This window comes from Mus caroli, unplaced genomic scaffold, assembly GCF_900094665.2.
Source record: "Mus caroli unplaced genomic scaffold, CAROLI_EIJ_v1.1 scaffold_10547_1, whole genome shotgun sequence".
Classification (NCBI taxonomy): domain Eukaryota; kingdom Metazoa; phylum Chordata; class Mammalia; order Rodentia; family Muridae; genus Mus; species Mus caroli.
The window spans coordinates 587-14,531 of NW_018390009.1; the positions used below are offsets into that span (position 1 = coordinate 587).

Here is a 13,945-nt window from a genome sequence, read left to right on the forward strand (position 1 = left end):
TCTGCTGTATATGTGTTGGGAACCTCATATCAGCTGGTGTATGCTGCCTGGTTGGTGGTCCAGTGTTTGAGAGGTCTCCAGGGTCCAGGTTAATTGAGACTGCTGGTTCTCCTACAGGGTTGCCCTCCTCCTCAGCTTCTTCCAGCTTTGCCCTGATTCAACCACACATCTGCTTCTATCCATTGGTTGGGTGCAAACATCTGCATCTGACTCTTTCAGCTGCTTGTTGGGTCTTTTGGAGGGCAGTCATAATAGCTCCCTTTTTGTGAGTGCTCCATGCCCTCAGTAATAGTGTAAGGCCTTGGGGCCTCCCCTTTAGCTGGATCCCACTTTGAGCCTGTCACTGGACCTTCTTTTTCACAGGATCCTCTCCATTTCCATCCCTGAAGTTCTTTCAGACAGGAACAACTATGAGTTGGGGTTTTGACTGTGGGATGGCAACCCCTCCCTCATTTGATGCCCTGTCTTCTTGTTGGAGGTGGGTTCTATAAGTTCCCTCTCCTTACTGTTGGACATTTCATCTAAGGTCCCCCCCCTTTGAGTCCTGAGAGTCTCTCACCATCCAGTTTTCTGTTACATTCTGGAGGGTCTCCCCAATCTCCTATCTCCTGAGGCTGGCCATTTCCATTCTTTCTGCTGGCCCTCAGGGCTTCAGTTCTTTTCTCCCTCCCAATACCAGGTCATGCTCCCCTCTTCCGCATTCCAAGTCCACTTTCCCTCCCAGGCCCCCCCTCCCCTTGTGATTGCTTTTTTCTCCCTCCCAAGTAAGACTGAGGCATCCTCACTTGGGCCCTTCAGCTTGTTGACCTTTTTGGGTTCTGTGGACTGTATCTCGGGTATTTTTTTGTTTTTTTTTGGTTAATATCCACCTATTAGTGAATACATACCATCAATGTTGTTTTGGGTCTGAGTTACCCCACTCAGGATGATATTTTCTAGTTCCATCCATTTGTCTGCAAATCACAGGATGTCCTTGTTCTTAATAGCTGAGTAGTATTCTATTGTGTAAATGAACCACATTTTCTCTATCTGCACTTTAAAAAACTGAGAGCATAAGTTAAGTTTTTACAGAGGACTCTGACAATACAAATATATGATATATTTATTGATTTAATAACTTTTCTGATAAAGGTCTCATTATATAGCCCTGGTTGTTTTGGGACTTGTAATGTATATCAGGCTGGCCTCAGAGACCCACCTGCCTCTGCCTCTATAGTGTTGGGATTACAGGTATGAGCCACCATGCCCTACTGAGTTAATTATTTTTAGTTAAAATTTTTAAGTAAATTTTAGAATACTAAGATTTCACACCTCATCCACATTAACATGTTGACATTTTCCTTCGTGACATTTCCATCTATTTTTGTCTTAGTTGCTCACTCTTCTTCTATTCCTCCCCTTGCCCTGCCTCTCACTTGTCCCCAATTGTTGTCTTCTAGCTTTCAAGTAACAGGTATTCCATTATCATCCCTAAGCCCCTTCCTTAAAAACTCTTTTCCATAACAAATAATGAAAAAATAATATGCAATGTCCATCCCCTTTGTGTTCCTCTTTCTCATTTCCTGACTGATGTACATACAAGTACAAATATAAAAATTAAAAGGAGGGCCAACATATGAAAGAGAACATGTAATATTCTTGTGAGTCATGTTTATATCACTTGTTAATTTCCAGATCTATCCATTTTCCTGAAACATTCACTATATCTATATCTATATCTATATCTATATCTATATCTATATCTATATCTATATCTATATCTATATCTATATCTATATCTATATCTATATCTATATCTATCTATAGCTATATCCATATCCATATCCATATCTAATCTATACCTATATCTATCTATAGTTTACACTCTCACAAAGAGTTCCTTTTCCCTAACACCCTCACCAGTATTTGTTGTCATTTGTCTTTTGATGATAGCCATTCTGCCTGGGATGAGATAGGATCTCAAAAAATTCTAGTTTGCATTTACCTGATGGTTGAGTCTACTGAACATTCTTTAAGAATGTATTATCCTTTTGTATTTCTCCTTTCAAGGACTATCTGTTCAGTGTTTGGCCATTTAGGGGTTCTGGTGTTTCATGTTTTCAGTTCTTTATATATTATAGATATTAACTCCTGTCTAAAGTAGAACTGGCAAAGTTTTTTTCCCGTTCTGTAGGCTATCTATTTACTCTGGTAATAGTTTCCTTGCTGTTCAGAAACTTCTAAATTTCATAAAATTCCACTTGTTAATCTCTGTGTTGGGTAATCTTGTTAATTTCCTGTACTTTAGAGTTCTAATTAAAAAAATGGACTTATGCCTGTATCCGGAAGTGCTTTCTTTGTCTTCTTCCAGCAGTTTCAGTGTTAAACATTTTATTAAATACTCTTTTCTGAAAAATACAGTAGACTCCTAAATTTTGAAGATAATTATTGACCTTTTATTCAGAAGGAAGCCACACTAGTTACTTGTAGATTATAAAATGTAACCTAATTGAATGAATATAAAGGAATGAATACAAAATAATTGAATAACTTTTATATTCAATTATATAAAATTAAATATAAATATTCCATTTTACAATAAAATTAATACTATGTTAATTTACCCGCAAAACTGTGATCCAGATCTGCTCTGCTAAAGAATTATAAAGAAATTTTACATTCAATTAACCCAAGTTTTTTTTTTATCTACTGATAGGGTGATTCTATCTGAATTATAAAGAACAAAGAATAAAAATTCCAGGCAATCTTTTTAATGCAATTAACATTTGATTTAAACTAATTTTAAAAGCACAAATAAAACAAATGTATTGGACTTTTGGGACAATATCTTACTATGTAGCCTTGGCTGTCCTGTAACTTACTTTGTAGATCAAGCTGGCCTTGAACTCACCGAGACCTTCTTGCCTCTCACTCCCAAGTGCTGAGAGTCAAGACGTGTGCCACCATCCCTGGCAAAACCTGATATATATTTTCTAAGTCTCTAGCATAGTAAGATAAAGATCACACTTCTGTGTTTTGTTTTATTTTGTTTTGTGTGTGTGTGTGTGTGAAGTGCTAGAGATAAAATATACTAAGAATGCATATCTTTTAGGTATTTAACAGAACTGCAATATGAGGAATTAAGTTAAAACTCTGTAAACAGCACTTTTCAGGTTGATGCACTTCTGAAAGTTCCTTAATCCATGTACTTTAAATCATAAATAAAAGATATATAGCAGCTTATTTAAAAAATATATTTATTTTTGCTTGAATACTAAGCCATGGGCTATCTGGTCTCAATTTGTGATAATACCATCAACATTGGTACAATAACCAGCAGATAAAATGAATTAAACACTTTTTTCTTTATCCAATTATAACACTGACAAGATACTACTAAATAGAAATAACCTGCTGAGCAGTATACATAGGATACTGTATTCCTTACTCAGGCTTCTGTTACTGCCCTGAGAATTTTTTCTTGAAGAAGAACTACTAGGCACACTGGAAAATGAATCATGTCTCTGCAACAACAATAGCAACAACAACAATATGGTTCAGTCAGAAAATGAGTATCAAACCACAAAAACTTTCATGCTTATGCCCCAATTAAAAACCTTGATATCAAATTCCATGTTAATCAATTTGTCATTGTTATTGGTCAGAATTTCCTATGCTGGTAGGAGAGAAAAGAAAATTGTAACATGTACTGAGAAATACCTTAGTAGGTAACATTAGAAAATCTTCAGTATTTTAGGTTTGGTCTTACTTTTCATATTTCATGCATTACTGGAGGTGTCCAGTAATCTATTAAAGTATAAAACAGTATTATCATAGCATAATTCCTCTAGACCAGGAGCAATTGCATTGTACAAAACATACAAATAAAAATTCAGACACCATCACAGGACTACTAAACAGAAAAATTCTAGGGGTGAATCAAGCCTTGACAGTTGTATTTAACAAAAATCATCAAACAATTCAGATGTGTGTTAAAAGAGTGGTCTATATAGCATTAGTTGGGGTGCACTGTGTGAAGGTGTGTCTCTGTATATTCAATTGTTAATTCTGTACTAGCAGAGAGCTAATGGCCCATCACTGATCTCATATTTTGTAAATATTCGTTCTTCCTTACCTGCCTAAGGCATTCTAAAATTGTATCTGGTTGACTTTAATAAAGATCTGATGGCCAATAGCTGGGCAAGAAGTGGAAGGTGGATCTTCTGGGCAGAGACTCTGGGAGAAGAAATCAGAGGCAGGCGTACCAGCTGACATGGAGATGGACAGATGGACAAGAGCTGGGCAGAGAAGCACACCTGACTATGTGGAGGGATATTGTGCCAGGTTTAGTCTGGATAGAGTACTCTGGAGACTGCTTGGCAAAAGGCCTAGGCTTTAAAATATTAATAAACCTCTGTGTAGATATCCACATTGCTGGTGGGTCTGAGATAGTCCTGGTATAAGAATTAAAAACTAGTGATAGAATTATTAAGGCTAATTGAGAATGAATGCCCATTTTATAAAACATGCCTTCCACACCAACTTAAAAGAAGTTCATGGTATATATAAAAAGATGTTCAGAGTTGTGGAGAGCCGTGCTGCGAGCAATCACCATTATAAGATGGCGCTGGCCTCAGCTGTGCCTAACTAGTAAACAAGCCTTGTACGCAGGTACGAGAGTGAACTCACACCTAGTCACTGCCTATCTCGGGGCGTAGTAATGGGGTGATGGGCGAGCAACGAATCAGGAGCTGACACGCCACATCAGGTGCTGAAACGCCATGGCTGAGGGCTATATAAGCAACGCCATTTTCCGGGGTCTGGGTCTTCCCTCCTGAAGAAGCAATAAAGCTTTTTGCTGCAGAAGAATCCGGTTGTCTGAGTGTGTTCTTGCCGGCGAGAACAATAGCTCGAGACACAGAGTACTTTTATTCTCATTTGCAGGAAGACAGAATACTTGTCTTTAAACTTTTCCTCTCTCTATTGCTATTTCCCTTTTTGGTGTTTTCAGACATAGTTTTATTACTATGTGGCCCAGGCTGGCCTCATATTCTTAACTGATCCTCCTGCCTCAGCTTTCTAAATGCTGGGATTACAAACATAAGGAATCATTTCTGGTTTATTTCCTTATTTCAAATAGAACTTGGCTGAACTATAAACAAAACTTTTAATCTATCAGAGAATGCTATATTAAAGCATCCTTTACACCCCAATAGAAATACTAATTCTTAGTAACTGCCTGGTTATGTTCAATAAGCAAAGTTACATAAGCTCTGTTGACTATACAATTACAAATACTAATTGCCTCAAGATACTTCAGTGCATACTAATTAAGAGATATAAAATTATGCAAAGTGAAAGACATATAATACATTTTATTAATCACTGAAAATTTCCTAAACGAATGAATATAGGAAATTACAAGTATTTATTCTTCAGATATTATAATAAACATAGTCACAGAAATACATGTGGTTCCTAATGAAATTCACACAGTTCTGATTATTTCTATTTGAAACAGTTCACATATAGTGAAATTATATAATTACTATATCTAGATGAATCGCTGAGATGAAGTTGTAAGATCAAGCATAGATTTGCTTAGCCCAGGAGAACCAGGAAGTTTATTGGTCCTAAAATTGCAAACTACAAAAGGACAAGAAAATAGGTTTTTGAATTAAAAAAAAAAGGAAACAGGAGGAATTCATCACGTAAATTATATACAAATTTATGTCAAAAGAAATTTGATAAAAATCTAAAAAAGTTCAATTATTTTAATCTTTAAGGCAGAAGTATACAGCAACCAAATAATGCATTTTCATTTCCACATTAAGTATTAAGCATGTTTTTGCTTATATTCTCCAATCCCTTACCCAGAAAAAATAATTTAATAGGATGTAAGTACTCTTTGATTAGTCACCCAGTATCCTCATTCTGTGGGCTTCAGGTTCAGTGAGAGGCTCTGTCTGGAAAATGCTTACCACCTTCTAGTGCAAGAGACAGCATACAACAGAGAGGAGTCTCCAGGTTCTGGGACGGCGTTATTACTAGTGGAGACACTTTGTTGTGTTCTGCACTTTCTTTCAGGGTGAAGACTAGCTTCTTTCATTCAGGTTTACCAGGGGAGAAGAAAAGTCTTTCCAAGAATGCATTAAACTGAGAGCAGTTTTCTTCTGTAATATTTATACAAGCAGGTGACAGTTCTTTTGAAGTAAAGCATGATTATAAAATTGGGTTAACTAGTATCATAGCAACATTACTTGTCAGCTTTGTGCCCATTTATGACTATTTGGTACTGAGGAACTCATTCGGATTTATGCTGGGGACCCTTAGTGAGTCTGCACACCCAACAGAGAGCATCCACGCAACAGTGAATATGGGAGAAAATGGGAAATTCTGTGCACACACAGTTCTTCCCAGGCTTTGCACCCTGTGTGCTTGCTTGTTTTTCTTTCTGTAAGTTCATTTACAAGTCGTTAGTTCTTAGGCCTTTCGAGACAGATAAGCTCTCTCTGATGATTGCCTTAGCTTTAGTGTTTGGAGACAGAATGACCCTTTGGCTGTTATGTTTTTCCTTAAGTATTCAATAAGCATCCGAACACTCTACAGTAGATATTATATTAAGACTTATAGGTTTGGTGAAGTGCTGCTTCTCATAACTTTTCACAGAAAATCTCTGATACTCGTGATAGAGGCAGTCAGTTGGAAATTCCAACTGCCTATCCTTTAAGATTGTTCTTAGCAGGCTTCTGTACTTAGTAGCAGCTGATTGGCTGTTACCAAAGTTAGGTAGACTGCTAGGCAGTTAACTGTGAAAACTCAGCTCTTGATACTTGGCTCTTCAATCTGTAGAGAAGAAACAAGGCTAAGATAGAAACAAACAACAGCACAAAGCCAAAAAGAAAGGCAACGAGGAAGACGTTCAATTAAAGGTAATTATAGAGAAAGACATTAAAATAAGCTTCCTGCTCAAATGTTAATTTGATGTAATCACTTTTTTTTGTGCCAATGGAATGGCTGCAAGTGATTCAAATGAGAAGTTAGGCTTCTTTTCTAGTTGATATTACAATGTTCTCAGTCACATAACAAAAATCATCCCAAATATCTTGTTTGTCTCAGACATTTGGGTAAATTGAGTTTTTGATACTGGAAATTCATTTTTGGTACTTCAGTCTACAGAAAAGACTCTACACAGAAGAAACATGGGTAAAAGATAAAAAGAAAAGGCAATCAGGTAGCAATTAAATGTAATTGTAGTAGTAAATATTAAAATAAGCTCCCTGCTATAATATTAACTTAAATTAATCACTTTTCTACGACAATGGCCTAGTTACAAATGAACCAAATGGAGAGAAGTTAGGCTCCTTCTTTCCTACAGTTCTCAGTGTTTGGTACCAGAAGGAAGGGAAATTCCAAATCTGTGACTTGTCATAGACAGTTATATAAAAGCCACAATAATTAAAGGCATGGGTCCTAGAGTTGTTCAGCTGTTGTCAGTTTACTAGTTTAAGGTGAAAAAAGGGATGAAAGATTTTGTCATGTATCATTATGTAGTTTCCAGGTTTGAATCTGACTAGTGAAAGAAATGGTGTAATTGCTTGATAAGAAGTAACATTTGAATGTAAGAAATTGAAATTTATATAACAGAACAAAGAAGTTGTAGAACTAAGGAAGTCCTTTTCTGTAATGAAACTGTCAAATACATTACAGGCAGGGTGGAGTAGCTGTGACACTAATCTTACTGAATAGAAAGCTAACTTAGAGAAGCAACATACTCAAAAGTACTTCAATTGTTCAAGGTTAACTCAAGCTAAAATTTAGACAGTCTGTCGAGATATAAAGTGACTGTTAAAAAGAGGGATTTCCAAGTTAGGATGTATTGCTATATTGAAGGATAAAGGAGAGAAAGATAAGTGTCACCCAGTTTACTAATAGGTCAACTATAGTCATATTTCTGATATCCTTGAATTTTTTACTTTGTGGCATCTTCTAGTATTGATTAAACCCATGGAGTACAAAGATCATGGTTCCAAGATAATCTGTCCCTAGGCAGTAATGAACTTGAAATGTGTTTTTGTTAGCTACTTTTCTATTACTGTGATAAAATCACATTACTAAAGAAACTTTTAGAAGCAAGAGTGTGTTTGGGCGTGTGGTTCCAGAAAGTTAGAGTCTGTGGTAGCAGAGCAAAGGCATGGAGAAAGAGCAGGAAGCTGAGGACTCACACCTTGCACCACAAGAAGAAAACAGAAAGACTGAAGACTCAAAGCTCACCTTGAGTGACACACTTCCTCCAACAAGGTGACATCTCCTGAAGCTTCTAACAGTACCATCAATTGAGGTCCAAGTGTTCAAATGTCTGAGACTACAACAGCAGGTCATTTAAACCACCAGGAACCCCAAAGTGCATCCTGTCACCAAACTCAAAGAATAAGTAGAAAGGCTGAATCCTGAAAAAGGGGGTGTGCAGTTAGTAAGACTCAAAGGGAACCTGAGCCCACTTCTGACATGTCTCTCGTGTGACTCCCTCAGATTTCCTTACTACATGAATGTTTAAAGTCTTTCTCAGTAGGTTCTTAGTTCTTCTGTCAAAGATAAGCCATAGACTAATCCAATAAAATTAAATTAGCAATTTTATGCCTACCTAATAAAAAGATTAGAGCAACATTATGGATAGCAATACTATAGGTCAAATGAACTAGGGACCTAGGTCCTAAGGTATTTTCATTAAACTAAAGAGAAAAGCTGGTGGATTCTAGTGGTGTTATATCATTTAATTAAAATGGTTAGGTAAATATCCAAGATTTTTGACAGGAGCACTGTTTTTAAATTAAGCAATAACCATATCTCAACATAATGTTTAACTTATTCTTACACAGAAACATAATTGAGTCCAGCACTACGCTGGTATACTTTAACATAATAGCTCTTTCCTCTAGCCTTGTGACAACTTGACTCATAGAGAGACCGAAAACATGGACTTTTTTAAAAATTGAGAAAACATGTTTTTATACAATATTTTCTGATCAGAGCTTCTCCACCACCAACTTCTCCTATATCGCTCTCATCTCCCCACCCTACTTCATACCCCTTTAGTCTTTATCCCCTTAAGAAACAAGCAGATAAGTAAAAGAAAAGAACAAGAAAGAGAAAGAACAGAAGAAACACACCCACAGAGACACACACACAAAGTCATAATAAACTTGGAAAACCATAACACCCAAGCCAAAGACCAGAAGGACAAAAACAAAACAAAACAAAAACAAAAACAAAAACAAAAACAAAGCAATATGAGATACAAAATCACCATTGAGTTTATTTTGTGTTGACCATGTACTATGAGACATTAAACTTTTTTTAATATATTTTTTATTACATATTTTCCTCAATTACATTTCCAATGCTATTCCAAAAGTCCTCCACACTCTCCCCCCCCCCCACTTTACCCACCCATTCCCACTTTTGGCCCTGGCGTTCCCCTGTACTGGGGCAATACCTCTCCTGGGCATATATCCAGAAGATGTCCCAACCGGTAAGAAGGACACATGCTCCACTATGTTCATAGCAGCCTTATTTATAATAGCCAGAAGCTGGAAAGAACCCAGATGCCCCTCAACAGAGGAATGGATACAGAAAATGTGGTACATTTACACAATGGAGTACTACTCAGCTATTAAAAAGAATGAATTTATGAAACTCCTAGGCAAATGGTTGGACCTGGAGGGCTTCATCCTGAGTGAGGTAACACAATCACAAAAGAACTCAAATGATATGTACTCACTGATAAGTGGATATTAGCCCAGAGACATTAAACTTAACCTGAGGTGTGGTTTGTATACCAGTGAGACTCCATTGAAAGAAACTAATTTTTCCTTTTTAAGCTGTTGTCATTGGGAGATAGCTTTTTGATTATGGATGGGAGACATGCCCATTCCTCTTCTCAATGCTGGCATCCCAGCTGGCTTTAACCTGCCCATGCCCTGTACATGCCACCACTGTGTCTGTGAGTTCATGTACAGATCAGACCTGGTGTGTCTGGCAGACACTGTTTCATTGGAATCACCTATTACCTCTGGCTCTTAAAATCTTTTCACTTTCTCTTTAACATAGCTTGCTGAGCCTTGAGAGGCATGGTTTGAGGAGGCGAAAACACCTCCTTTAGGAATGAATATTACAAAATCTCTCACACTTAGCACATTGTTCAGTTGTGCGTCTCTGTGTTAGTTCCCACCTATTGCAATAGGAAGTTTCTCTTGTGATGGCTGAGTTGAGGCACCCATCTATTCTGATAGGTATATAAGAAATTTGATAGGAGTCAATGTTATTTTGTTTCCCCCTAGTACCATTATCTATTCTGCCTCAGATTCTTGGGAACATCATGGAGTAGGATTTAACCCCAATCCCTTTCTAACTGGATTTAACCAGAGGGCTGTTTATAGAGGGTTGGTGGTTGCCTTTATCCTCCAATAGCAAAAGTACCTTTCAGGACTATGAACTCTAGTTGGTAGAGATGAAGATCTACTTAGGCATCAACTCGACTTTTTCTTGTTCAATGAAATATGTAAGTCTTCAACAAGAAGACTTTACCATTAGTTTATGGAGAACAAATAATACATGTACTTTTAAAAGTTTTCAAAGGTTGTATGGTGGTACATGCCTTTGAAATCCTGGCCCTTGGAGGCAGAGACAGGCATGTCTCTGTGGTTTGAAGAACAGACTGGTGTCTATAGTGAGTTGCAGCGTAGAACATTGAGACCCTTTCTCTAAAAATAACTGAGTAAATAAAATAGACCTCTTTGATAATATGAAAATAATAATTTCAAAATTCCAATGGATATTTGAGCACTTGGTCACCAAATATTCTTAAATAAGCAAATCAAATTTTGAAGGAGGGAAACCCCTAATTAGTTGAGCCATTATCAGGAGCTCTGCAGAGTCTTAGATTTCAGTCTACTAAAGTTGATGAGTCAGTCTAGTGTCTGCTTTCTTGGATGCTGGCAAAAGACACTAGATTCCTATGTTAGAGACAAAAGGCATCATTACTCACAGAGAAAAGCATAGGCAGAGGATCAGTGGGAAGCTCTTTTCAATTCCCTCACTTCCAAAGTCCAACAGCATTTTCTAAGGTTTCAGAACAAAGCACCACACACTGAGCAGATTAAGCCAAAGAATTTTTTCCACAAGTCTGGAGGCCAGAAGCCTGAGGCCAAAGGCTTCCATGGCTGATTTCTTCTAGGGGCCATGAGAGAAAATCAGTTCTGGTCTCCCATGAATTTGTAGATCTGTTATGGTCTCCCATGAATTTGACTGTCTTTGCTTCAGCTTTCTTTTGTGTAACTCTGTGCCCAAGTTACTCAGCTTTTAAGGACACTCGACATTTTCANTTAGAGCATTGCCAATGACCTTATTCTCCAACTAGGATCACATCATAGGGATTAGGACTTGAATATGTGAATTTTGTTATAAATGATACTTTCACAGGTAATGAGATGCATCACAGGGGAAGAACATTAATATTAGGAGAGTCACCAACGAAACCAGCCTGCTTTTGCAACTCCCTTACATCTATTTGCTTAAAACAGGAACCTGTGAAAAACCATGGATAAAGAGCAGTAGAGACTTGCATTCTTGCTGTAGACACAACAGGCAAGAATGCTTGGAACTATGTAGACTCTCTCAAAATATTGTTAAACTAGTAAAAGGCAAATATATATTCAGCTTTATCATCCCCAGAGTGTTTATTGATACAAGTTCTGGATCACATAGTTGATCCAAGATCATAAATCTCACTTCTCACACAGCTCTCTATATTGAGGAAAATCATGATCCCTTCCCCTTCTGTCTCTCAAAAGGACTATAGCTTTATGTGTTTTAAATCCCGAATAGGAGATTTAGAACTTGGTAAAGTGCTGTGCATCTGCTTCAGGGTTGTGTTTGTTGGCCAATTTTGATTTGGATGCTGGGCTCAAACCGATGGCTGTATGCTTACCAGGTATGCACTTGACCTTCAGCCCTATCATCTGGTTTTGTCTCAAATAGAAAATAATTTTTCACTTGAAATGATATTTTCTGACCTCCGTGTTAGTTGCTTCTATTTTTAAAACCTCAAAATAGTATTTTCAGAATAACTGAATGAAAATTATTTATATTTATTTCAACAGATGGAGTCACCACTTATATATGTTATGTTGGTGCTTTTGAATGTATTTGTATTTTCATCAGGAGTAACACATAATAAGGGTAAGTTTCAGACTATAATTCGCTATTTCCCTCTTAGGTATTCATATTGATATTCCTTCCCCATTTAGTTATAATATTTTTCATTTAGCATTCATTCCAGAAAGTTTTCTTGTCATTCTCATGCATTACCTTTTTACTGTGGTGCAGGTGTGCACTAAAATTATCGTGAACCCATTCTTACTAAGTTGTGTCTGCAGACCTTTGTTATAGCACTTCTCACCTCCAAGTCATGGAATGATTCACGTTAAAAGAAGAATTAGTTTATTGTTTGAATAGATACAAAGTTATTGTGTGCATGAGTGAGTTATCAGATTAGTCAATGAAAAGTAGAATTTTTGTGAAAGAAATATGGAAATGGAAGTAAGTTGCAAAACTTTTATAAAGAAAATTTTAATAAGGAAATAGAAAAATCCATGTAATTGTGTATTGTTTTAAATTTTAAAATAATATTTTATTGTATTTTTAAAATATTTATTTATTTTATTTAAATGAGTAAACTGTAGCTGTCTTCAGACATACCAGATGAGGGCATCAGATCCAATTACAGATGGTTGTGAGTCAACATGTGGTTGCTGGGAATTAAACTCAGAACCTCTGAAAGAGCAGTCAATGCTCTTAACCACTGAGCCATCTCTTCAGCCTGAAAATTTCATTGTTAAAGACAAGATAAATTGATGTTCATTTTGTGTACATTTGTGAGATGCTCATGCATCCTAGAGTGCATGTTAGGATACAGTAGTGTTTAATAAGTGGTTATGTAGAATTCAGACCTTCTATTCACAGATGTATTGCAGAATTGCTGAGATGTTTATTATCCAGGTTTTTAGTTCTCACATTGTAGTAAGAGATACTCAACATACATGTGGATATAAGCCAATCTTGGAGAGTCTTAGAAGGACGATGTCAAAGAAAAGTGTGACTATATCTGGCTATGGAGAAGTATGTTGTTAAGGAAGGCTTTATATAAATGAGAAAAGGCCATCTAAGACATTAAAATGGGTCTAATTTGTATATGCAAATGTGGCAAAGAGAATTCTTTAAAGGTAGCAAAATGACACATGTTATAAAATAGTTTGGAGGAGGTAACTTGCAGAGTTTGTGAGGGAAGCAGTGCATATTTCAGTTTGACAATTCAACCATTTGGTAAGACTGAGAACTGGTGTATATCATAGGTTCTTGTATATGAGGCAAAGGGATATTGATGTCAAACTACAATCCTTGGGAAGCTATGCATATCAGTAATGATATCCTTACATAGGAAAATTTGAGAATAACACTGAAATAACCACATTGTACAAACAATGTTCAGTTTATAAGATATTTATCCCTACTTCTTATTTAAATCTAATAATCTAGGTGGGATTGTGATATGCCATAGCTGGAATTTGGATCAATATGGAAACATAGGGTGAGAAACACTTTTTAGGGAAAACGTTATTCTGTTATGTTCTGTGGCTGATGTTCTTAATCTAACAAAGGATAGGCCAACAAGGGAACAAAACATGGATTTCATTTGATATCAATATTTATGGAGCAATGAGGTCTTTGAGAAATCAGTGAATTCCTAAAGAAGTGGTTAACTCAATAAGCTAGTTACCATATCAATAAAAAAAGTAAGAAGTTGGGGAGATGGGAGAATAGAAGGAAAGGGGGTTTGGGGATGGTTAACAGAGCATGAGTCTATTAAGATATATATAGGAGGGAAATGATGGAAGATAAACACTGT

General features: G+C 36.6%; 1 protein-coding gene across 1 annotated transcript in view; it reads left to right on the top strand.

Moving 5' to 3' along the window:
- Positions 1-6,782: 6,782 nt before the first annotated feature.
- Positions 6,783-13,945, top strand: part of LOC110288424 (cation channel sperm-associated protein subunit beta-like) — a gene marked incomplete at its 3' end in the record, with an annotated part of 48,446 nt that continues 41,283 nt past the window's right edge. Inside the window, exons 1-2 of the mRNA XM_021154778.1 lie at positions 6,783-6,911; positions 12,141-12,219. Coding sequence (XP_021010437.1) covers positions 12,141-12,219 — 79 coding nt within the window. The remainder of the gene's footprint in view (positions 6,912-12,140; positions 12,220-13,945) is intronic.